This window comes from Oncorhynchus mykiss, chromosome 27, assembly GCF_057628025.1.
Source record: "Oncorhynchus mykiss isolate SJ-2025 chromosome 27, ASM5762802v1, whole genome shotgun sequence".
NCBI classification, from domain to species: domain Eukaryota; kingdom Metazoa; phylum Chordata; class Actinopteri; order Salmoniformes; family Salmonidae; genus Oncorhynchus; species Oncorhynchus mykiss.
Window position 1 is genome coordinate 15,427,319 of NC_143048.1, and position 25,405 is coordinate 15,452,723.

The 25,405-nt window shown below is 43.1% G+C and overlaps 3 protein-coding genes across 33 annotated transcripts in view; all 3 read right to left on the reverse strand.

Moving 5' to 3' along the window:
* LOC110507166 (arf-GAP domain and FG repeat-containing protein 1) overlaps nt 1-15,723 on the reverse strand; it is a 40,606-nt gene extending 24,883 nt beyond the window's left edge. For 12 of the 28 annotated variants that reach the window (XM_021587057.3, XM_090224544.1, XM_090224548.1 and 9 more), the window contains exons 1-5: nt 15,309-15,701; nt 5,288-5,381; nt 3,825-3,940; nt 2,949-3,111; nt 473-656 (exon numbers count right to left, since the gene is read on the reverse strand). In XM_021587057.3, the coding sequence (XP_021442732.3) occupies nt 473-656; nt 2,949-3,111; nt 3,825-3,940; nt 5,288-5,381; nt 15,309-15,475 (724 nt within the window). In that variant the 5' untranslated portion in view covers nt 15,476-15,701. Of the gene's footprint in view, nt 1-472; nt 657-2,948; nt 3,112-3,824; nt 3,941-5,287; nt 5,382-15,308 lie in introns of all 28 variants that reach the window. The other 16 variants (XM_090224547.1, XM_090224545.1, XM_090224542.1 and 13 more) reach the window with 2 other exon arrangements.
* Nucleotides 15,724-17,931: 2,208 nt separating this feature from the next.
* Nucleotides 17,932-19,952, reverse strand: LOC110507170 (large ribosomal subunit protein mL44). The gene is given in 5 exon segments (XM_021587061.3): nt 17,932-18,182; nt 18,185-18,365; nt 18,615-18,793; nt 18,926-19,394; nt 19,582-19,952. Coding segments are annotated over 5 exon segments (1,041 nt in total). The 5' UTR covers nt 19,758-19,952; the 3' UTR covers nt 17,932-18,146.
* Nucleotides 19,953-20,299: 347 nt separating this feature from the next.
* On the reverse strand, nt 20,300-25,345 carry LOC110507173 (mitochondrial fission factor homolog B). 4 transcript variants are annotated; one of them, XM_021587067.3, is made up of 8 exons: nt 25,129-25,340; nt 24,231-24,445; nt 23,848-24,020; nt 23,424-23,515; nt 22,569-22,733; nt 21,733-21,789; nt 21,296-21,386; nt 20,300-21,171 (listed from the first exon to the last, which is right to left on the reverse strand). In XM_021587067.3, the coding sequence occupies exons 2-8, from the start codon at nt 24,439-24,441 to the stop codon at nt 21,040-21,042; spliced, it is 921 nt and encodes a 306-aa protein (XP_021442742.1). In that variant the 5' UTR covers nt 24,442-24,445; nt 25,129-25,340; the 3' UTR covers nt 20,300-21,039. The 4 variants fall into 4 exon arrangements, with proteins under 4 accessions (XP_021442742.1, XP_021442744.1, XP_036820957.1 ...); XM_021587069.3 differs by lacking the exon at nt 22,569-22,733 and having other exon boundaries at nt 25,129-25,326; XM_036965062.2 differs by lacking the exon at nt 21,733-21,789 and having other exon boundaries at nt 25,129-25,326.
* Between the last annotated feature and the right edge of the window lie 60 nt (nt 25,346-25,405).

Genomic DNA, 25,405 nt, shown 5'->3' on the forward strand with positions numbered 1-25,405 from the left:
TTGAGGATGAGAAAACATGATCCTCTGAGCAAACACAAGCTAACAGCTTCACACTAGCCTCATTAGTAACCATGGAGACTGACGGCCCAGAGCCCTGTTAGACTTCTATAGTGTCTGGCGATGCTTTACATAGACCAGTGTGATGGACAACAGGCGGGGGGGGGGTTCTTGTCAAGGAGTAGTAAGAAAAAGTGATGGCCAATACTCTTGAAATTAAGAAAATGATAGTCTAAATCTTCTTCCACTACCATAAAACACTTTGGACAGCTGAAGAAAGCATCCAAATATTTTTCAGGAAAGTTACTTTTTATAATTCCATAAGTATGAGTGTATCATTGAGTATAAGTATCATTGACCATTTAAGTCTATCCACTATGCAGTAGATGTAACCACCGTGCCTGGTGTTTTTCTGACTCAAGGTGTAGTGACCGCTCCAGGGACCGGTGCAGTTCATGACACTCCTCCTGCTTACCTGGGTGGCTGTTGAAATGTGCAAAGTTGGCAAAGTTGGCTGCCAAGCCTGCTGTGGTCTGCGAGTGGGACGGAGCGGCGAAAATGTCTCCGCCCAGGTCGCTGAGGAGGTCAAACTTCTTGTCGTGGAACTGCTGCTGCTGGCTCAGCTGGAGGGCCTGGGCCGCACGGCTCCCCACCGGAGACTGCAGAGACACAACAGGGCTGTGTTCATTAGGGCATGACATAGCAAACAGACTACAAAAACACGCATTTCTTATTGGACAGAAGTTCAGATGGAACTTCCCTGATTCACTCCATTTTGTGCTAAACATGACTGTTACCTCAAAGATATATCTGCACTTCACACTGGTTATCTTGTTGAAACCAACTCACAGAGATATATTTAGACTACTAGAGCCAGAAGGGTTTCCTGAACACATGACCAGAAACAGCTTCTATCTCAAGGCCATCAGACTTAAATAGCAATCACTAGCCAGCCTCCACCCAGAAACCTGCCCTGAACTTAGTCACTGTCACTAGCCAGCCACAACCAGGTTACTCAACCCTGCACCTTAAGAAGCTGCTGCCCTATGTACATAGACAAGGAATCACTGGTCACTTTAATAATGTTTGCATACTGTTTTACTCATTTCATATACAGTACCAGTCAAAGGTTTGGACACACCTACTCATTCAAGGGTTTTCTTTATTTTTACTATTTTCTACCTTATAGAATAATAGTGAAGACATCAAAACCATGAAATAACATATGGAATCATGTAGTAACCAAAAAGTGTTAAACAAATCTAAATATATTTTAGATTCTTCAAAGTAGCCACCCTTTGCCTTGAGAGCTTTGCACATTCTTGGCATTCTTTCAACCAGCTTCACCTGGAATGCTTTTCCAACAGTTTTGAAGGAGTTCCCTCATATGCTGAGCACCTGTTGGCTGCTTTTCCTTCACTCTGCAGTCCAACTCATCCCAAACCATCTCAATTGGGTTGAGGTCAGGAGATTGTGGAGGCCAGGTCATCCGATGCAACACTCCATCACTCTCCTGCTTGATTAAATAGCTCTTACACAGCCTGGAGGTGTGTTGGGTCATTGTCCTGTTGAAAAACAAATGATCGACCCATCTGATTTGCGCTTAGTGGGACTACGATTGCTGCAGAATGCTGTGGTAGTCATGCTGGTTAAGTGTGCCTTCAATTCTAAATAAATCACAGACAGTGTCACAAGCAAAGCACCCCCACACCATCACACTTCCTCCTCCATGCTTCACGGTGGGAACTACACATGTGGAGATTATCTGTTCACCTACTCTGCGTCTCACAAAGACATGGCGGTTGGAACCTCATCAGACCAAAGGACAGATTTTCACCGGTCTAATGTCCATTGCTTGTGTTTCTTGGCCCAAGCAAGTCTCTTCTTCTTATTGATGTCCTTTAGTAGTGGTTTCTTTGCAGCAATTCGACCATGGCCTGATTCACACAGTCTCCTCTGAACAGTTGATGTTGAGATGTGTCTGCTACTAGAACTCTGTGGGCTGCAATTTCTGAGGCTGGTGACTAATGAACTTATCCTGGGTCTTCCTTTCCTGTGCCAGTCCTCATGAGAGACAGTTTCATCATAGTGCTTGATGGTTTTTGCGACTGCAGTTGAAGAAATGTTTAAAGGTCTTGACATTTTTTGGATTGACTGACCTCCATGTCTTAAAGTAATGATGGACTGTCATTTCTCTTTGCTATTTGAGCTGTTTTCGCCATAATATGGAGTTGGTCTTTTACCAAATAGGGCTATCTTCTGTATACCTCCCTACCTTGTCACAACACAACTGATTGGCTCAAACGCATTAAGAAGTAAAGAAATTCCACAAATTAAGTTTTAACAAGGCACACCTGTTAATTGAAATGCATTCCAGGTGACTACCTCATGAAGCTGGTTGAGAGAATGCCAAGAGTGTGCAAAGCTGTCATCAATGCAAAGGGAGGCTACTTTGAAGGATCTCAAATATATTTTGATTTGTTTAACACTTTTTTGGTTATTACATGATTCTATTGTGTTATATCATAGTTTTTATGTCTTCACTATTATTTATTCTACAATGTATAAAATAGTACAATTAAAGAAAAACCTTGGAATGAGTAGATATATATATATATATACATACATACATACACACACACACACTATTCAACGTATTCTACAGATATACTAAATATTCTATCCACATACTGTCCACACATCACACATACTCCGGACTCCTAATATTTATATGTTTCTTAATTCCATTCCTTTACTTTTAGATGTGTGTGTATTGTTGTGAATGGTTAGATATTACTGCACTGTTGGAGCTAGGAACACAAGAATTTCGCTACACCCACAATAACATCTGCTAAATATGTGTATGTGATGAATAAAATTTGATTTGGTTATGGAAAAAGTTGTATGGCCTGTTATCAGCCAGCTGAGTAACCAGTATGTGTGTGTCTTACCTGACTGGGTGTGTGCTTGTTGAGGTGCAGGGTGGGGGCGGACTCCCCGAGCAGTGTTTTGAGGGGTCGGACTTCGGGAGTGCTGCTGGTGCTGCTGGCTGACGAGCCTGAGATTGAGGCATGGACCGAAGCCACCACTTTGGCCTGCTCCGGGGGAACAAACCTAATCATAACAACAACGGTGTTCAATTGGTTACACAGCAACAGGGTTCAATTCAAATGGACTCCTATAACCCAGCATCTCAGAGTAAGAGTGCTGATCTAGGACCATAATGAATCAGATTACATGGACAAGGGGGGACCTGATCCTAGATCAGCACTCCTACATACAGCTCCTGAACATTAAAACAGAAAATGTCTGTTTACTGTTGGCTGCTCCTGTGAGAACATTTATGCTGCATGGTATGAGCTGGTACGAGGTAGACGGCAAACTAGATGTCATTGTTTTCGATGAGAGCACAACGGGAAATGACGTCAGCCGCCATGGTAGACCGGACTTGCCGCAAGAGTTCAAATATTGTAACTTTTTCCATCTATCATAGCGTTGTTTTCTACCAAATTTGCACTTCGTTTACTGTAATCACCATCACCATAGCAACGCATACCGTCGGGCTGGCTTGCTTTCTTGTCCTGCAATGCCGACTGGTATGACGGTTTTAACTAACGCATACAGTAACCTAGATATCATCCACTAAATACACGTGTTGTTACTGATGCAAAGTGCCTTGCTGCTCGCGGGCCAACTGCAGTGAGCTGCCAGTCTCCAGGGCTTCCTCATGCAGTGAAGCGAGGCACCCTAAATGGTGCCCTATTCCCTTTTTAGTGCACTCCTTTTGGCCAGAGCCCTATGGACTCTACTCTACAGCAGCCACTCACCATCTCTTCTTCTCGTATTTCTCCTGAAGGAACTCCTTGACTTTCTGGGGTTCTCTGAAGTCCGGTATGGAGGCCGTTCTGTCGTCGTAAAGCCCCAGCCATATCTGTTTGCATGACTAGAGAAGACAGACGAGAGAGGGGATGGACAGAAACGGCAGAAAAACGTGTTGGTGAAAAATGTAAGGTGAATAAAAGTCACAGGCTAATCAGAAGATGTGGTTCATCACCTTTAGAGAGGAAAAAGACAAACATGAAAAAAAGAGACAACCCTTCGACACCTCCAGGCAAAGACAGCAGCAGAATGTAGCACATTCAGGAACACTCTTGGGAGCCCGGAAATGGAGAGATCTACAACCAACTTGCACCAAAGTGCTAAGAGACGTTACAGTACACACAGACACCTAGGATTTTACAATTAGAAGCAGACAAACAGAACACATAATGAAACATAGACGGACGGCTGGACAGAGAGAGAAAGGAGACAGAGAGAGTGAGAGAAAGACAGGCACACACTATTTAAAAAGTGGAGAGACAGCAGCAGACAGTAAAGTCAAGGCGGAAGATAACATGTCCTCGAAGGCTTGTGTCGGTGTTTCCAATAGGCCTAGAATATTCTTCTCACATAAAGCACCTGACACGCATAGCCTGCAGAACAGCAACAAGGACAAGCACAGGCTCAATTTTCTACCACTACCTCCCATATCATCTAGCAGAAGCGCATTACTCCAATTTGAAATCCGCAGCAGATTAAAGTGTGTGTGTGCGCGTGTCAGGACCAACGTGTGGAACGCATGAGAAAGCATCAGAGCACCACCATCTCCTGAAAGAGCTGCTCTGTGTCTGTTTTGCCGTGGCCACCCAGTCGGCACGCCACCACGCTATTCTCAGCAAACACACAAATCCCACTTTACAGGATTAGGGGAAATATCTGTGGAATGTCACCCAAAACCAAAAGGGGGAAAGATGAGGCCGACCATATAGGATTCTGGAACACAAAGTAAGGAATTCCATGATCTAGGGTTAGAATAAGTTTCAGGGCATTGAGGGCAAGGAGTCAGCCAGCCAGCGCTCCTTAGACTAATGTGAATAGATTTAAGAGCTGGAGCTATGAAAGGTGGCCTAGCTTGGAGGACAATGGAAGTTGAATAGAAACATAGGCTACTAGCCTGGTTCCAGATCTGTTTGTGTGTCTGGCCATCACAATGGTCATAGAGGTCAGAAAGAGAGCATAAACAGATCTGGGACCAGGCTAGAAAAACACTTCATCATCATTATAAACATGGGTTTCTGCATTCTAGTCTCCATCAGGGTGCTAAGAACTGGAAGAGCTGGACAGTGACAACAGAAAAAAAAAAAACTGTTTGCTTCCCTTTGGTTCCTAGTGAATACGACCCAGGCAGACATCAGCCATGATGACAACAGTCCTGGGAGGTCTGTGGGGCCTGGTCGCCATGCCAGCCTACCTCATTGCCGTGTTTCTGGAGGAACTCGATTTCCTGTTGCGTGAAGGTCGTCATGGAGATGGACTTCACTCTGTGGGGTGGGTTCAGCCCTCGCCTGAGGACAGGAGAGGGAGGAGAGAAGAGAAGGGGGGAAGAGGAGGGGGAAGAGGGGAAAGAAGAGGAAGATGGGAGAGAAGAGGAATAGGAGGGGGGAGAGAACAGTGGAGAGAGGGAAAGAGGAGACAAAGGGGGAAGGGGGTTAATTAAATTGTAAAGCATCACACATGAAGAGCCCTCCCATTAAATAGGATCATAAGATCCAGATCCCTGTACCGACTCCTACTCAGACTGGAATGATTCATTAGGAACGTGCTGAGTTCTGCTGGGCTTATTACTGCAGAATCTGGGACAAGGACAGAGCAGAGACATCACTAGAGAGGAGGGCGAGAGAGAGGAGGGGGAGAGAGAGAGCAATTCTTCCCTTGTATAGCCTAACAAAACAGGGGGAGCGTGAGGGAGCGAGAAATTCTACCCTTGTATAGCTTAACAACACGGGTACTGAACCCCGGGTTGCCGTCACGACACACAAGACATAACTGTTAGTTCACTGATCTCAATCCTAAATGGTAGGCCTCGATCTAAGAATCAACACTTGTCTTTCAGTCTCATGCAAGGTTACTTATTAGGCAATGCTCGTTAAGTGACCTAGCTCTGCTACACTTGAAGGGAGTTAGCGTTAGCCTAGGTGTGTGTGTGTGTGTGTGTATGTATATATATATATATATATATATATATATATTAGTGTGTGTGTGTGTGTGTGTGTGTGAGAGAGAGAACGAGTGTTTGATGAAAGTGTGTGGGCTTTTAAAGTATGTGTTTGCATTCCCTTGTGATGTGTGAGTGAGCCCGAGACATCAGGGAGGCTGGTTTCCTGCCTCCATTTCCTGTGCACGGCTCTGCTCCTGTGTGCCTGTGTGGGCGTGCGTGCCATTTCAAGAGAGGAGAAAAAAAAGTCTGCTGAGGAACAGCTGAAACTGTAACCCGTGTCACTCAGGTCACCTGAGCCTCAGCATTAACGTTTGCTCTAGACCAGTGGTTTTAAACCTGTGGTCCAGGGTACTGCAGGTGTTCGGCAATTTTTTTATAGATGTTTTGTTTTTATGATTTTTTTTCTACTAATAATAATACAATTTTACATTACTTTTCACAATGCTAAATGTTTAAATTAATAATAGGCCTGTTCACATTCACTGCTAAAATGGACAAAATTTGAATGCCACGATAATGTAAAATAATCTGCGATTGGTAGTCCTCGCACACACCTCGCCTAAAGAGTCTCCATGGAGACCTAAGATAGATCTCCAAGCTGTAGAGAACTGGGAGGGAGAGAGCGATGCTGTGTAAGACTAGACTAAGGCAGATCTTCAATTATTCACTGCTCTTGCCTTTAGCCCTTTGTTGAAATGAAGGATGAGTCCCACCCAAATGGTAGAGCGCCTCAGTGTATGGCTATGGATCGCCCATCCATCTCCTTCCATCTTCAGTTCTATACAAAACCACTCAATCGCCTGACTGACTGGAGCCGCATTCAGAGAGCCCTGGTCAAAAGTAGTGACACTGGATTGGGAATAGGGTGTCATTTGGGACGCGACTTATGTTTTGGGTTCAATTACTGACCTATTGACAGACAATGACAAAGTAGGAAAGAGGGGTAGTTGTCGACAATTAGTATTAGACTAGCATTCGACTAGAGCCAAGTAATAATTTAGCATTGCAGTTACATCAATGGTAAGGTGTATTCAGATATAGTATTCGGCTTCGAGGTTTGTTTGTTTTTCACAAATAGAGTGACTGACACATCATGGTCACACAGAGATTACAGTCAATCTATATCACAAACAGACCAGGTCTTATTCACCAGACACCAAATGAAAGTTAAAAACGCAGAGGGAGTAGCTGAACTTGAAAAATGCTTGTTTTCCACTGCAAACTGTTTTTCTAAGGTGTGCAGTGCACTAATGAATGTGACCCAGACCAATACATGGATTAGATTCAGCCTGTTAGATCATTCCGACCGTGTTCATGCTGGCACAAAGTACAGCACACCCGACAGTGTAGTTGTGGCTACTAGTGTGGGGAACATTTGACTTTTCAACCTTTTCTCGCTCTACTCAGACTGGCCAGTTATCCAACCATGAGGGTGAAGTTAGTGTTTGTGTGTGACTCTCTCTCTCTCTGTGTGTGTGTGTGTCTCTGTGTGTGTGTGTCTCTCTCTCGCTCTCTGTGTCTCTCTCTCTGTGTGTGTGTGTGTGTGTGTGTGTGTGAAGGGGGGGAGCCTGGGGCACGTGAATGATCAGTTCAGTCTCATGAGGAGGAAAGTAGGTCAGATACTGGCAGAGAGTTCCAAACCCCTTCAGCTCTGAAATAGGATGGCATCCCACCGCAATTGAACAATTATGACACTTTTTAATCCCTCTGCGAGTGTGTGTGTGTGTGGTTACAGTGGAACATTTGATTTGCATACCAACTATTTTGTGTCTCTCTCTCTGACAAACACACACAGTATGTGTAAAGAGCTGAAACACCCAGCAGGGGAGTGTCTGTCATTAACACACTGACTCCTTCAGGATGAGAGAAAGAGATAAAGGGACTGGTAGTGCTGAACCCAGGTCCCAGCAGAGGCCATCTATGTAGCATCCTCAGCAGCCAACACCTCTGTAGTACTCAGGTCAACATAAACTATGGTTGGGCTCAGGAGTTTTTACCAATCACATGAAGTAACCAGAAAAGAATTCAACTAGGTCTGAGAGCTTTTCCTGGTCAGGTCACATGGTCAGGTCCTGGCTGACGTGGTCAGAAAATAACTGTGGTTCCTGAACTATGGTCAACTTTGAAAATTGTACCTTTATTTAACTAGGCAAGTCAGTTAAGAACAAATTCTTATTTTCAATGATGGCCTAGGAACAGTGGTTTAACTGCCTTGTTCAGGGGCAGAACGACAGACTCACCTTGTCAGCTTGGGGATTCGATCTTGTAACCTTTCGGTTACTAGTCCAATGCCCTAACCACTAGGCTACCAGCCGCCCCGTGTTACTATAGTAACTTCCTACTATAAGGAAACCTCTACAACAAACATTGTGCTCCTCCTGGGAAAAGCCTCTCCACCTTCATACGGAATGTGTTAACACAGTAGATTTAAACTCCACCCATTAAACATGCCACAGGCGGGAGGGAGAGGGGACGAGTTAATAACTACTCAAATCAGTTAGCCTAACTAACTGGCCTAGTTACCTACTCAAATCGATGACGAGACGAGACCAAAAACCAACTATTAATCTCGAGCCAAATCAAAAGGCATTAGGATCAACAGAAGGAAAGACCGCCACTATCAAGCATCAGTCTTATGAATGAGCGTTGAAATAGTTTTGCAGGTTGAAGTTGACCTTTGACCCAGAGGGTCTTTAAGGTAGGTTCCTGTAGAAGGGAAGGGGGGCTGGTCAACAAAGTAAGTGCCTGTGGTTAACAAGAGACAGAGCTCAGGAGGAGGATGGGTGTGGAACTGCTCACATTTCCCTCACATTCCTTTAGCTTCTCTTTATCCTCTCCTGAGGTCCATCCATCAGGGTGTGGGAAGGACAGACACGGCAGCAGCACTAAGAGCTATCCTATCAATAATACAAGCACCTCCTTAAATTATAGGCCTAAACCAGAAGCTTGTAATACTATCATTAGTACTAAAACTGTTTGAATGATGTCTGTGAGTATAATATAACTCACATGGCAGGCAAAAACCAGGAAGTGGGAAATCTGAGGTTTGTAGTTTTTCAACTCTTTGCCTATCCAAGAAATTTACACTAAGACTTCCACTAGATGTCAACAGTCTTTAGAACCTTGTTTGAGGCGCACACCGTGAAGGAGAGAATGAGAGCTGTTTCAACCAGAGGTCTGGTAGAAGGCCATGAGCGCAGTCAGGCACACGCCCGTGAGAGGTAGCTGCGTTCCATTGCATTTTTCTAAAGACAAAGGAATTCTCCGGTTGAAACATTATTGAAGATGTATGTTAAAAACATCCTAAAGATTGATTCTATACATCGTTTTACATGTTTCTACGAACTGTAATGGAACTTTTTGACTTTTCGTCTGGCCTGCGTGTCGTGAATATTGATTTGTGAACTAAACACTCGAACAAAAAGGAGGTATTTGGACATAAATTATGGACTTTATAGAACAAAACAAACATTTATTGTGGAACTGGGATTCCTGGGAGTGCATTCTGATGAAGATCATCAAAGGTAAGTGAATATTTATAATGCTATTTCTGACTTCTGTTGACTCCACAACATGGCGGTTATCTGTATGGCTTGTTTTTGTGTCTGAGTGCTGTACTCAGATTATTGCATGGTGTGCTTTTTTCCTTAAAGTTAAAAAAGAATCTGACACAGTGGTTGCATTAAGGAGAAGTTTATCTAAAGTTCCATGCAAAACACTTGTATCTTTTATCAATGTTTATTATGAGTATTTCTGTAAATTGATGTGGCTCTCTGCAAATCACCGGATGTTTTGGAAGCAAAACATTACTGAACATAACGCGCCAATGTAAACTCAGATTTTTGGATATAAATATGAAATTTATCAAACAAAACATACATGTATTGTGTAACATGAAGCCCTATGAGTGTTATCTGATGAAGATCATCAAAGGTTAGCGATTCATTTGATCTCCATTTCTGCTTTTTGTGACTCCTCTCTTTGGCTGGAAAAATGGCATTAACGTTTGCTCTAGACCAGTGGTTTTAAACCTGTGGAAAAATGAAAGTGTTTTTCTGTGACTAGGTACTGACCTAACAATTGTTTGGTGTGCTTTCGTCGTAAAGCCTTTTTGAAATCGGACACTGTGGTGGGATTAACAACAAGTTTATCTTTAAAATGGTGTAAAATACTTGTATGTTTGAGGAATTTTAATTATGAGATTTCTGTTTGAATTTGGTGCCCTGCACTTTCACTGGCTGTTGTCATAACGATCCCGTTAGCGGGATCTCAGACGTACGAAGTTAAACCTACTCCTGGACTTAAAAGCATGCTCATACAGAGTCCACCCTTAAAAATACTAATCTGGGTGTGGGAAATTGTCCCACGTAAAGTAATTTGATGTCTCTCAGTCAGCGCTAACCTCCTCTACCCTTCCTGGGAAGCAAAGTGAGAGAAGAAGTCAATTCGCAACTTCCTGCACTTTTCCACTTCCTGTTTAACCACCCTACTGTTGCAAAACAGGGCCAATGGGACATGCCACCACTTCCCCACACTAGAATCACACCAGGCTTCCTGCATACATAGAGTACCACGAGGTAGACAGCAAAACAGTCATTTCCCCTGCCTCCCACACATCTCTCTATCTCAGCAACATGACAGTCGCTAAGTCCTGCCAAGAAAGATTTGCATAAGACTCAGTTTAACCTCATAAGTGAAATGGATAGCCTGATCAGCAGAAAGGAGGATAGGTTAGATGAGGTCATTGTTCTGCTGGGAAACCAAATCCAATCCCACTAGTTCTAAAGATGGCCCAGCTAGCTATTGTGTTATTTAATTGGAACAAGGTATAGACCACTAGCTAGACAACATATTAATAACCTACCTGAAATGGCTAGCCTATACACTTTACAGTTTTGGCTACCATCTTGGGTTCTTTTTCACATTACACAGTCAGAGACAGTGTGAAACTCTTCAGAGGAGCCTGTGTGTCTGAGTTTAGAAAATAACTAAATTATCCCCCATCACAAAATGTAATACCAGAGCACAAGTGGGAAATTCACAGTGTAATCCCTGCAGAACTATTAGAGAGATGAGAGACGGAAGGGCCAAACTATGTCCATCTGCAAACAATGATTCTAACAGTGTTCTCAGTTGAAGTGCACGTGAGTGCACAAACACCTTAGGTGCCAGAACAAAGACATAAACACAGAGCACCCAGATAGACTCGACCTAATGATGCAAGTACGTACCTAAAACAGTGCCAATGTGTGTAATAAGAGAAAGGGGCTACTGTCCAACATTGGGGTGCAAGAAGAATTCTGACAGGGCAAACCCAACACGGAGACAGGGGCACCTTAAAACCAGACTGGGAAGCAGCTAACATGCTGGACTACACTGGGCACACGTTGATTTTGAACCTCCACAACAGATGCAATCTGGATACGTAGGTTGAAAGGTCAGGTCCAAACACATGAACCACTCATGGACATTTAGCTAGCTAGCTTAGCTAATTTGTCCTGGGTTATAAAGATTGGGTTGTTATTTTACTCGATCTTTGTAGAATTTTGACCCATTTTGAGTCACACAAAATTGTTTGTGTTTTCTACTCTGACAATGAATCCACAGATAAAAGGGGAAACCCAGTTAGTTTCTAGTAATCTCTCCTCCTGTAGCAGTAGTTGTAGTAGTAGCAGAATCAGTAGTAGCAGTAGTAGCAGTAGTAAGTAGCAGCAGAATCAGTAGTAGCAGTAGTAAGTAGCAGCAGAATCAGTAGTAGCAGTAGTAAGTAGCAGCAGAATCAGTAGTAGCAGTAGCAGAATCAGTAGTAGCAGTAGCAGAATCAGTAGTAGCAGTAGTAAGTAGCAGTAGTAGTAGTAGCAGCAGAATCAGTAGTAGTAGTATTAGTAGCAGAATCAGTAGTAGTAAGTAGCAGAAGTAGTAGTAGCAGAATCCGTAGTAGTAGCAAGTAGCAGAAGTACTAGTAGTAGTAGCAGAATCAGTAGTAGTATTAGTAGCAGAATCAGTAGTATTAGTAGCAGAATCAGTAGTATTAGTAGCAGAATCAGTAGTATTAGTAGCAGAATCAGTAGTATTAGTAGCAGAATCAGTAGTAGTATTATTCTTTGGACTTTATATGGCAGTTGGCAACCAACTTTAAGGTGCATTACTACCACCAACTGGACTGGAGTGTGGACCTCAGTTCAGATTTCAATCACCCTATGCTCCTAAAAACCAATGAGGAGATGGGAAAGGCTGGACTTGCAGTGCATCACGCATCAAAAATAGAACCAAGTTCTATTTTAGCGCCTGGCTACACAGACGCTCTTTAACACGCGCAAGCAATTTAGATGAAATGATTGAATAACATTGTATGTGTACATTCATTTTGCAATGCTTGCGAATGCAACGCAGGCGGTGTGGTCAGCATATAGGTCAGTCTCAATTCCCCTACTTCTTAATGGAGCTATTAAGGTCTTAATAGAGTAAGGGAGGGACACACACTTCCCCTTTTCTGCCATTATTAAGCTAACCATTATCTGCTAATGGACCATGACAGGTTGACCTCAGTGAGGCATTGAAGAAGGAAAGCGAAGCCCGGCGTCTCACTGGGCAGCATTGATGAAGTAATCAGGACATTACAATGAACATCTTATTGAATTAATAACCAATGTGGTTGTGTTTCTTTCTGAAGGTTACACAAGTGTCTCCACAGAGGGCATGGCAAACAGTGGTGGGCTTGTGTCCTAAGGGTGAGGCTGGTGCTCAGGAACTTGTGTCAAGACACTACAGAGACCGAGAGAGGTATTGGTTGCTAACCTAGCTCTGCAGTGTAGCCTATGCAAACTGGGTGCAATTGAGTTCAGCAGAAGGCTACAGCAAACCTCATACACAAACTATGATGCTAGAGAAGAATCTGCAAATGTACTGACTAGCACAACATGGGTGGTTTTAAGCCTAACTGTGTAAGCAAGAGAAAAAACTGAAATCCCCCCCCCCCAAAGACCTGAGAAGAAAGATGTTCTGCAAGTGATTATGAAAATATTAGCATAATGACATCATATAGATCTACTGCAGAATATTATAGGCTGGCAAAGCAGGGAGCGCTGGGTTCATTTTCATCTCATTTGTATGTCAGCAGGAATTATTTCAATGATGACACACGCAAACAAGCTTGCTGCTGTTGAAGACACCGGATGATCTTCAACATAGCTGCAAACCAGGAAATGGTGAACAGTACACCAGTGATGTCCTCTGTTTAAGATATGTAACAGGTCGTTCATTACCATGCATGCAACCACCAGGCATTGTCAGATTCTGAACAAACAAGGTCAGGTTGACATGAAATAGCTGCAGCACATCAAAAATTCTAGTTTTTTTTCTCTGCCTGTATGGTGTTATAAAAAAAATTAAATAAATAAATTATATATACACATATAAATATTATATATATTTTACACACATTTCCTCAACAATATTTGACATTGCATTATTCCGGTGGTAGAACGGAGGAGAAAAAAAACAGCTTCAGTCCCACTAATCCTCAAATCCCAAACTATACAGATGCTTGGTTACACAATAGTACAAGCCAGAGGTACAGCATCAACCTTGGATCACATTAATATTGTTAGCTAAATAGTGAGCCAGAAAATAGGTTTCAATGGGAATGATCAATAGTCAAATCCCTACCTGTATAGTTAGCTAGGTAGATGACACTTGTTTTAATGTGGTCAACTTTGCCTGGTTCGATAACTAGCTGAGTTAGGTGGTAGACTAAAAAATGCTAGCTAGCCACATGAGGAGCAAAGTTAGCTTGCTAGTGTGCAGGCTGGTCTCATTAAGAATGTTTACATATCTCGCATGACTTATCTCATATGTATATACTTTATACCGTATCTATTCTATACTATAAATTGCATCTTAGCCGCTCTGTCACTGCTCATCCATATATTTATATATTCTTATCCCATTCCTTTACTAGATTGTGTGTATTAGGTTTTGTTGTGGAATTTGTTAGATATTAGGTTTTGTTGTGGAATTGTTAGATATTACCTGTTAGACACTGCTGCACTGTTGGATCTAGAAGCATAAGCATTTCGCTACACTTGCAATAACATCTGCTAACCATGTGTATATGTGACCAATAAAATGTGATTTGAATAATACTAGTGAACATCTAGCAACCCAAAGGTTGAGTGCTCAAATCTCATAAATGAAGGATTCTAACTTAATGTATAATTTAATTAATTCAATCATTTAATTAATAAAAAATGTTTAAAAAAAAGAAGTCATAGAGCCCTACCTATTTTGAGTGTCCCGGATTTTCGTTTACTATGGGCGTGTTCGTAAATTCATTCTGGCTATCTACTCCGATTTCAGGGCCCTCTGAGTGTGCCAGAGCGCAGAATAAGTGATGAATTTACAATGCTCAACACCCGTTGAATATGGCCGGTGTCAGTAAAAGTCGGCAAAATGAATAATTCAATTGTTGCCAGTGGCACAGATACAGTCACCAACGCTGTGGATAACATGAAAACAGCTCTGCTAGGGCGAGTAAAATGGTCAGAATGAGATATTCTCTCATTTGTGTCTGGAAGTAGCTAGTAAGCTAGTCAATTAGCGTGGGTGCTTGACTACTGTTCTGAGGTCAAAACGCTCCGTTCAACCCTACTCCTCCGCCAGAGCGCCCAGTGACCGCTCTGAATGTTCTGCATTTACGAACGCCCCGAGTGCACTCTGGGCACCACTAATTTATTTACGAACACATCCTATGTTACGTCTACCCCTGAGACTAGGTTGCAGTGTGAAAAGACTGCAGCAGCAGGTGACACGTTTCTTAACTATAGAAAAACACACATCATAGTCAGACTTCTTGCCTAGACACTTTCACATCTAGCGGCTTACCAGTTAGTTACTACTCCTGTAAACTGGTTAACTGATTGGAGCCAGCTAACGTTAGCTAGCTACCGGTAAATTGCCGTTATGTGGCTAGCCACCAGCGAGCTTACTAGCCAAATAGATGATATCTGTATCTGGTTAGTTAGTAAACGATCATATTATTGTACTAGATATATCGCGAAAATCTGCCTCCATTTAGTTACCTATAGCTAGCACAGCAGACACCCAACTCACAAGACAATTGCGGTTCTAAATGAAAAGAGACGGGGAGGGGGTGGATAGCTAGCCTAGCTAACGGTTAGCTAGCTAACGTTAGTAAGTAGCTAGTTAGCAGACATGTTTGCGGCCTGTCAACGCGGAATGAAAATGTCACTCATTCAATCACATGTGTACCTACAGTATGCCAGAGCAGGAGGTGCAGACGAAAGACCCCACCGTCATGTTGGCATAGGTTGGGCCGCGCTGATCGCAGTCAAAGCACTTTCTGTTGGGAGGCAAACTCGTCATTTCTCTCAGCATCTTCAGGTGTTTCTCCTCCTGCTTTCTTTTCGCACTCGCCGCCATGACTGGGACAAATAGGGGAAGAAAAATAAAACCAGGGAAGGATGGGGAATTACAAGTAAAGGGAAAAGCTTTTGCTGCTAAACGGGTACCGACTCTGTCTGAAAGGAACGGAGTAGAGCGGCTACTTGTGCTGTCGGCTGAACGAGGAGTCACGCACTATCCGCGCTTAGTTTCCATGGGCAAACCAGCGCCACCCAGCAGCTTGACACTTATCATTGCATCATGTGTCCTAATTCCAGGCACATTCCTTTTCATCATACAAAGAGGAAACACCCCTCATCTCATACATCTTAAGATGTACATCTATTATTAGGGTATCATTACATTGGAACAAGAATTAGAGGAATAGAATAGTTAGAATAGAATTGAAGATGTCAGAGATGTGTAGAAGTTTGTATGTCACCTTAGGCGATTATGTGTTATACATTTCAATAATCATAAATTGCTTATTTATTAGTGGTGGAACACTATTTGAGAATGTGCTATTCTTATTGCTTTTCTTATCATTCAGGAAAAAACAGCACACAATGTTGAGTTACATATAGTGTGATGGACTACTGCATTGAAAGTGAAAGAAAAGGCTGCTGTGCCCATGTGAGTGACTGTGCTTCACATCCATGGCTCCTACTGTATAAAAACAAGTGCTGTTTATTGGAACATACATCACTGTGGCCAAGCTTCCTGCCATCCAGGACCTCTATACCAGTTAGAGGAAGGCTCTAAAAATTGTCAAAGACTTCAGCCACCCTAGACATAGATTGTTATCTCTGCTACCACACGGCAATCGGTACTGGAGCACCAAGTCTAGGTCCCAATAGCTTCTTTACAGCTTCTACCCCCAAGCCATAAGACTCCTGAACAGCTAATCAAATGGCTACCCAGACTATTTTCATTGCCCCCCCCCACCCCAATTTTTAAGCTGCTGCTGCTCTGTTTATTATCCATGCATAGACACTTTACCTCTACCTACATGTACATGTTCACCCACACATTGACTTTGTACCTGTACCCTCTGTATGTAGCCTCACTACTATTATTTTATTGTTGCTCCTTAATTATTAGTTATTTTTCAAATGTATTTATTTTTTACTTCAGTTTATTTTAGTAACTACTTTCTTAACACATATTTTTTCTTAAAACTGCGTTGTTGGTTAAGGGCTTGTAAGTAATCATTTCACTGTCGTATTCACCGCATGTGACAAATCAAATTTGATTTGAACTCCAAGGGTGACTAGGTCCCACTGAGTAGCCTACATCGGAGAGAAGATCTGCTTTGACAGCTTACCTTGGAGGACACTGGCTTAAAATAGGTCAAGAGTACAGGGCATATATTCATAAAGCATCTCAGAATAGGTGTGCTGATCTAGGATGAGGTTGCCCCTCTTGTCAATATGATTCAAAAGTCAAAACTTAGCCTTGATCAACATTCCTACTTGAGATGCTTTTTGAATCCGGGCCAAGAAACAGTCTCTCAATAGAAATGTATCAGTGCAGATAAATAAGTGCAGATTATCATTTTAAGACAAAATACAGATGAACATGAATGAGGATGCAACCCCTTCTACCCTGCTCTGTGATCCTAGTGATGAATATATTGGGATGTAGGCCTATTAGGGCTGGCCTACACTTCTTGCCTGCAGATAGAGCCCTTCATTCCCCTTCTAAAGGCTAAATGACTGCTTTAAAAAAGAACAGACGAGAAAGGAGGAAGCTAGGCCCACAGGTTCTGCTGCCGATGCTTCGAGGGACCAGGGAGGGATGATAGCACAGTTGGCATGAAGTGGACCAGATGGAGAGTGAAACGAGTGTATATTACACACCCACATGTAACATCACTGTTCAGCCATGCTATATTCTGCTTGCAATCACTACAGATAAAATATTCAATTTGTAATAATGAATTGCAGAATCCAAATACTTTCTGTAAAAGTAATTTGAAGTAATAGACAGATTACCCAGTTGAGGTCAAAGAGCAATTATCCAGTTGGTTCCCAACCTGTGCAAATAAATGCACAATAAAAGTGCATTTGCAAAGTGCCAAAACGGGTGTCTATACTGGTGTCAGACTTTTCATAGTAAAATACAGCTTTAATAAACCAGGCCAGACACTTAAGTCGAGTTCTCACTCCAAGTTCTGCCGATTGGTTGCAGTGGTATTAGCAGAGGATAAAAGAGGGAGCCACATCTCCCACTATGGATGTCAGGGACATTATCCTGGCAACCAATCACAGCAGGTGATCCCGACTAGCCCAAAAATGACCTTCCAATGTATAGTGTCGTGGATCCTACTCTTGTGATATCAATCCAGATATTTTGCACATTGCTAACCCATGTTTTTTTAGAGCAGACTAATGTCAACTGTTGTGGGACAGTCATACATTAATGAATAACACCCAATAATAAGCAGACAGGTTAAACCAAAGATGGTATAATAAACATTCTTTCAAGAGACATGCTCAGGGATACACATACATTTTGCTTTTAAATCAATAATATATTACACAAAAAAACATTATTTTGCCAAAGGACAGTCCTCTAATTTAAAGGGCTGAGCAGACCACATAGTTTGGAGGGTATCCCTAGGTTTGAGTTTATGAGTCTGTGAGAGGTTGGTCCTGATAGGCTAAGGGAACCGCTTGACTTTGACCCTCTGGCATGTCATGAGCTGTCATCAACTGGTGGAAGACATTATAGTGCTTGGGGTGACATGTCCTTTAGCTGCTGCTGATGGATTGAGGGTAGGAGTCCGAGCTTCTCCTCTGCTGCAGAGAAGTTAGAGGGTCTCCGGTTCTCAGTGCAGCCATAGATTTTCCTCAGGGCCACGCGTGCGGCCTCCTCCTCTGCAGCCAGAACTGTCTCCCCTGGAGCCTCTGCAAAAATCTTCTTATCACTGAGGACACAAACACACACACTCACTCAGTAGCATAATCAATAAACAACAAACTACCGGTAGAACACTACCACACACCTCTCACACTCCATAAGTAACAGCAAGAGTTTTTCCTGATCATCTGTCCCGACCAGGGAAAAAATACTTTAGGTCCTGGGTCACAGCGTATTCCTGGTCAGGTCTCGTGATCAGGAAAACCTCCTGGCTTTATCAGGAGGCATACGGATGGGAGTGGCCAGTGAGGCGTACCTGTACAGCCCTACAAAGTAGAGTGGGAGCACGGTGCCGGCACCGGCCGACCTGGTGAGACGAGGCTCTGGGAGGGCCACGTTCCTCTTGGACAGCTCCTCCACCAGCAGCCCCATGGGGTTCACCACCGACCACATTTCAAATAGGTCTTTACCTACCAACTGGGTGACCAGGAAATCCTGGTGGGAGAGAAGAGGGCATGGGAGGTGAGATCATCTTTAGATACACAAGCAATCTAATGTTCATTTGAAATGTTTAATCTTAACCGTTAGTTGGGTGTGTGTTGAAAGTTGTGCGGATCTTCCTCTTACCCGAAGGAAAAGGCCTGCTCTCTCAGCTCCACTGCTCTCCTGGAGTGCTCCGATCACAGCGAGGAACGTACTGTGCAATACTTCATCAGGGACAGGGAATTGAGCGCTCATAGTTAGGTCCTCAATGGCAAGGTTCCGCGCCACATGGCAAACTACTGGATGACTGGTCAGGTGGCTGACAATGGCAACCACTCCTTTGCTGGGCAGGCTAGGGAAGCTGGCCCTGCACCAGTCAGACAGGAAGCTTTTGGTGAACTCCAAGCCCTGTGTGTTCAGCTGAATGTTGTCCCCCAGGACCAGAGCGGCCGTTTCAGAGTCCACGCCGAGTGCCTGCCTCCTCTCTTTCTCTGACTGAATGTAACAGGGGTTCACGAAGGCTGTCTTCAGGAGCTCTGGGGAGAAGTTTTCTTTAAGGCGGCTGCTGAATGCCTGGACTTCTGCATGGTAGTCCCAGTTAGGTTTTTGAGAGCTAGGAGACAGAGCAAGGAGAAATTAATAACTATGACCACGGTGCATGAAATCAGTATGTACCTAAGATACAGTAGTCTTCTATATTGGCTATAATATAGTAATTTCAGCTAACGTTAACTATGAGCACCAACACAAATGGCCTTGACTTGATCCCAATGATACCAAGGTATCTTAGCTATCATTACCGTGGCTTAGGTGGTGGAAGCCCTTCTATCTTCAACTTTCTTTCCATCAAAAGAGTGTATGCTTTCATCCATCGCTTCTTCTCTCGGGTCTGTGTAAGTAGTACATTTCTACAAACATGATGATAGTGAATTCCAAACGTTAGCACACCACGACTTACAATGTATCCGGATGCCATGACAGTTTCTGACGGCGTGTAACAATAAATACGTTCCGGACAGCAACCCTAACGCGCTAAGTTTGTTCCAGTTTAGAAAATGATCAGAAGAGGGTTCCAACTTCCAACCATAGACGTGATTCCAATTTACATTGTAATAACAATATACATAACATACTAATGAAGTGTTACGGAGTAGTGACCAACAATTAGTTCAACTAGTAATTTAATTATATTTAGCAGTAGCTTGGTGTTTAATAGGCTACATCACATTGTGTTCAAAAGGCTAAATTACACATTCTTTAACATCTGACCCAAGAGTGATATGTTCTTGCAATTTGTAGTCTATTACATTTAGATGTGATAATTGTTCATGACGTAGTTTGGAGGTTGTGAACTACTTTTCCTAAGTAACTTTAGTTAATGATGCCATATTTTTCTTATGGGTAGCTTTAGCGTATCTTAACTTCTTCCAGTGTGAAGTAATTGGTAGCAACGTAAACTATATTTTCATAGTAGCTTCCAACACGGCTAATTAATACATCTAAACTCAAACATCAGAATTTACTATTTTGTCATTTATTCAAATAAAATTGTATGAATCTCAGCATAATATGCTGGCACATTATGACTGAAAACTACAACCAATTTGAAAACATTGTGCTCCAGCCAGCGAGTTCTTGGTAAAAAAAAAAAAGGTAGGAACTGAAGATAAAATATGAGAAATAGCATATCATGCCTATGGCTTGGTGGATATGGGCCATACATAATGAATCAAAATGGTGTAATAGCAATAGTGTGACTGTTTCCTTTCAGTATTATACATCAATTAAACCCATGAGAAAATTTAACATGATGTATTATCTTACAATTTAACAATAGTACTTGACAACATTTTTACATCTTTTCACATCACTCCAGTCCCAAATAAATATTTAACATATGTAGCCCATTTCGATTTGTCTCCACTGTGGCTTATTTTTCCCCTTTTCTTTAGACCTCTTATCTGTTGGAAATGCCTCGGGGGCAATGATTACAACTGAGTAACATTAAGAAATATTTACAGCCGAGTCAAGCGTTGCTTCTTAAGCCCAAAAAAACAAAACAATTATATAGCATTGTAAAAAAATGTACAAGTACATGGTTACAATAAAATTAAATGAAAACAAACATCCCATTGCCCAATAGCAAGGCCATCCAGCGATGGGACTAAGTGCAGAGAGTACATTTTGCTAACATTTGACACATAGAAGAGGAGAGGCTTTGTTCTCCACTCTCTGACAGTGGATCGGAGGAAAGGGTTCTAGCGGCGGAACCAAACCCAGCTGTTGATAAGCCAGAAGGCTACGGTGACGGAGTACATGATCATCTCACGCTTGGCCCTCTCCTTGTTCTCCTCTTCTATGAGCTGGAGCCTCCGGTTCAGCTTGATGATCTATAGGCACACCAATGAAAATCACATCAACACCACCAACCAATATAGCCAAAACAAAACATGTGGGCTTAATGATATACCTTCCATAGAAGTACAGTACAGTCTAAATGTATTAGGAGCAGACCTGCCGTCGAAGTGTTGCTGCATCTACGACAGCCATGTCATCAGGAGCCATGGAGACATCCAGAGTAGTGTCTAGAGTGGCCAGAGCAAGCCTTGGGTGAAGAGAAATAGACCAAACACATCCTGGTTAACCATTTCTATCACGGATCAGGCATGATGATCTTTCCGATCGTTGATCAATGATGATGTAAAAGACAGATTGTCAAACAATTATTGTCAATGTATTTCTATTATAAATACATTTACAATACATTGACAACAGTTCAATAGACATGCATTATTCATTGCCCAATTATCTTCTCAACTATTATTGACAGCAACACTCATCCTCTTCTGACAATAACTATGGCCTATATGATGAAAGGAAAGAGAGAGGAGGAAAAAGAACAGAGAGGGAGAAAGAGAGAGGGGTGAAGTCTACGTGCCAGGTGGAGTTACCTGGATTCATGCAGAGGGTTAGAGGTCAAGGCAGACCCCCCTCGCAGCGATGGCTTGCTGAAGAAGGCAGAAACAGGGAAGGGAGAGAGGAAGCAATAGAGATAGAGCAGCATACCAAACAGTGTCTCACACATGCAATCCCAAAGTCTCTCACACTCACTCTTGAAATTCGTAGTTCCAATGTCTATGACTTTGATCATTCAGTGTAAAACAGACTACCAATATATTCATCTCCAATACACTTCTCCTCAGAGAGTAGACAATACACATCACTATATAGGTTGGCTGTTGACATTGCTTGATAATGGCCTTACAGCACATGGATCGAGCAAGAACAGCACTAACTTAAAACTCTACTGTTTTCAATGAAAATATGACTTCGCTCCACACACTACTCTCCTCTCAACCAATTCAGTCAAGCACTGAGTGAGGCCACAGCTCAATAACAGCACATCAGACAAAGTCAATCTTGATTTGCAATGATAAATAAATATACATCATGACATATTATTAGTGTTACTGCGTGTTACAAATCACCAGGTGTTCCCTACCCATTGCCCCAAAAGAAATGATTCAAATACGGTCAAGAGAAATCATTTTGTTCATTGAGCAAATGTCCAAATTATACGATTATAGTTTTTGTTCAATTGTCCAACACCCGAGAACTGATTTGATGACCCTGTCCATGCGAAAGAGACAACAGCAGGGACTTCATTGCCTCAGAGAGGATTAAAACAATTGTATTGTATTGAATTGAGGGGTTAATCTCTGCACGGTGAGCAGAGTGGGAGAGGTCAGCCTAGAGATGACCTTAAGAGGAGGGGTCATGGGGTCACCTGCGGTGGTTCTCGTCCAGAACCTCCAAGACCTGCTGGTAGGCCCGGCGCGTGGTGGACTGGATGAAAGAGAGAACGCCGCTAGCGCTGTACAGGTTCTGTTCGTCCTCGGCCATGGCGAGAGGGGGGCAGGCGCGGAGAGGGGCTGGGAGGGACGGGTTCACACTGCCCCCACCAACATGAGTGGTCAAGCCAGAGAAAACAGAGCAGAGAGAGAGAGGGGGAGAGAGAGTGAAGGAGAGGGAGGGGAGAAAGACCATCCGCACTTTACTCACTGTGCAGAGATAACAGCCACCAAAGAGTGACAGAGATGGTACTGATGGGGTGATGTCAAACAGATCATACTAGTGCACCACTGAACTATACCTAACCCTCTACCAGGAAGGGAGATACGGACACAAAAGCATGGAAAGGTCCTAATTAAGGTCCCAATGAGTCATCTCCCACAAAGATGCTCTGAACAAAATAGGACCCCCAAGGACTTTGTATAGTGAAATAAGCTTTTAAAAAATGAAATGGTTCTATGCCATGTTTACTGTAAGGTGCCTCTCCCTGGTACTAATCTCACACTGACACAGAACTGCAACAGCACAGGGTGCAGACCCAGATACAACTACCAACCAAACAGGCTACAGAGTGGGCAACACCACCGGCTAGAAACAGACACCCAACTACAGTCAAATCATTATCACAACAAATCAACAGAGTGAGAGATAGACAAACAGGCCAGCAGACAGGGAAAACCACTGGACAGATGGAAGGAAGAAGAACAGGCTTGTGGAAGAGGAGAGGGGTGTGGTGGTGGATTGTGGATGGCACTACTGGGGTGTGGACCACAGTTGATAGGCTACTTACGTTGAATCGTTTCTGGCAATCTGGCTATTGCGACGGACAGTGGTGTTCTCGCTGGCTGAACGTTCCCGCCGCAACCGCCCTTGCGAACGCACCTATTAGGAGTGGAGAACACATAAATACTGATATCCTCTTCCCGTAAAACACTGACTTTGCCGTCACTTTCAAATAAACTCCCCATTGTCAGTGTAGAGGAAGTGGTTCTATGAACTATGCTCACAAGACAAATGGCTTTGCCAGAGATCTGAACATTTGTGTAAGCTCACAGAACTAATGTCTAGGCTTTAGCTCAGAGGGCTAGCACAGTCTTGAGCTGCTTGGATGACCAGGGATTGATACCGCTTGTTCACACATGCCTGGTCCATTGCGTCACCCGATCAGTACGATCTCTGTCCATTTATAGACTCTCCCTCCCCCAGTACCTTACCTCCTCACTGGGCTGGGCTGGGGCTGCACTGCGCTCCGTTTCCATGAAGTCCAGTGGCCGCTCATTGAGGGTAAGGACCCGAGGAGGTGTCTTCAGGGACAGGCTCTCTAGCGGGGTGGACTGGATCAGGTCCAGGTCTCTGGGTCTCGGGAACTGGGAGTCCTCACTATCTCCTGAGAAAAGCAGTCAGGCAGGGTGTCACATAAGGGCCAATACAGGGTTATGTTCAGTAAGACTAAAATCGTTTACAATGGGAAAATGAAACTAGAGTCAGTGAGAACCCCATCCATTTGAAATCAATTGATCCCGTTTCGAGCCTAATGAACATGGCCCAGGAGTATCAACACTACTAAGACCCTATGGAGGACCAACGTAATAGCTACCAGACATTACGATCCTCTCTGGGACCTGCATCATGACGTTGTGCAGGTCACGTGAGCCTGCCTCAGGGTTGTCATGACCGTAGGGGCCCATTTTGAGCATCTCTGGAATCCTCATGCGTTGGCTGATGCCCTCTGTGTACTCCAGCTCGTAGTGGATGCGGTTAATCTCCGCCATCTCTGCAGTAGGAGAGGGGAATGCAGCTGCGTTCATTTGGCTGGAAAATATACAAAGAAAAAATATTTTCACTTTCAATATCAGCTGACCCAACTAACTGGTTACACAACATAGTTTGGGATTCCCTTTGACAACAATAATACAATGGCAAGCAAGTTTTACTTTATCTATTAAGAGAAGAGGTCCTAAAATAAATGGGTATCCATGTAGCCACATATAGGCTTATTTTTAACTTTACCCCAGGAAACCTTGATGGTGATGGTCTTCTTTATGAATTAAAATAGAACGAATTCTCGTGACGCCATCGTGTGATAAGAATAAAAGGAGCATCCGAATCAACGGCCTGAATGCATTTCCACTCTCCAGATGAGGAGTACTTACTAAGTTTGGTATTAGTATTTTCACCAATGAAACCAAAGTAGACCTTGGATGGCTGGAATATCAACAAAAATAATAGCTCGCTATGTCTCGAGTTGGCTAGCAAGCTATCTAAGTTAGCTAGCTAGTTCTGTTGGTGCGCTTACTGTTTGTAATGTTTACCGAAATAAAGCCCCATAAATGCAATTCCAAACATTATTCAGCGAGTAGCAAGCTAACTACTGACTGCGGCCTGACCAGATACTTTGAAATGTCTGTATGACAGACAGTTAGCTAACACGTCACTAGCATGCTAGCTTTTCGAAACACCATTTCTAGCTGATAGTAGTAGCTAGCTGGCCTTACCCTTTGGTTTGTTCTTCTCCCAGGTATTAAATATACGTGCAAAAACGGATATGGTCCAGCTGAAGATTCAAGGGTGCATTACAGAGGATGTAGCATCTTTAGATGTTGATTCCAGGAGGCTGAAAGGGACAACAACTTACACTACCGCCCTGAATGAATGTCATGGATGGTGGACCCAAACAGGAAGTTGTTCAGGTCACATGAAAATGATTGTTTTCCATACTGTAAAATACCTGTTATTATATCTGTGATAATGATTTCTACAGGGGTGGAAAAA

Excerpts from the sequence above, each read along its gene's own strand:
- LOC110507173 (XM_021587067.3), bottom strand. The coding sequence starts at position 24,441 with ATGAACGCAGCTGCATTCCCCTCTCCTACTGCAGAGATGGCGGAGATT. Across the intron at positions 23,516-23,847 it reads CAGCCCAGCCCAGTGAGGAG|GTGCGTTCGCAAGGGCGGTT; the intron begins GTAAGGTACTGG and ends CACTCCTAATAG. Across the intron at positions 21,387-21,732 it reads AACCCTCTGCATGAATCCAG|GCTTGCTCTGGCCACTCTAG; the intron begins GTAACTCCACCT and ends TCTTCACCCAAG.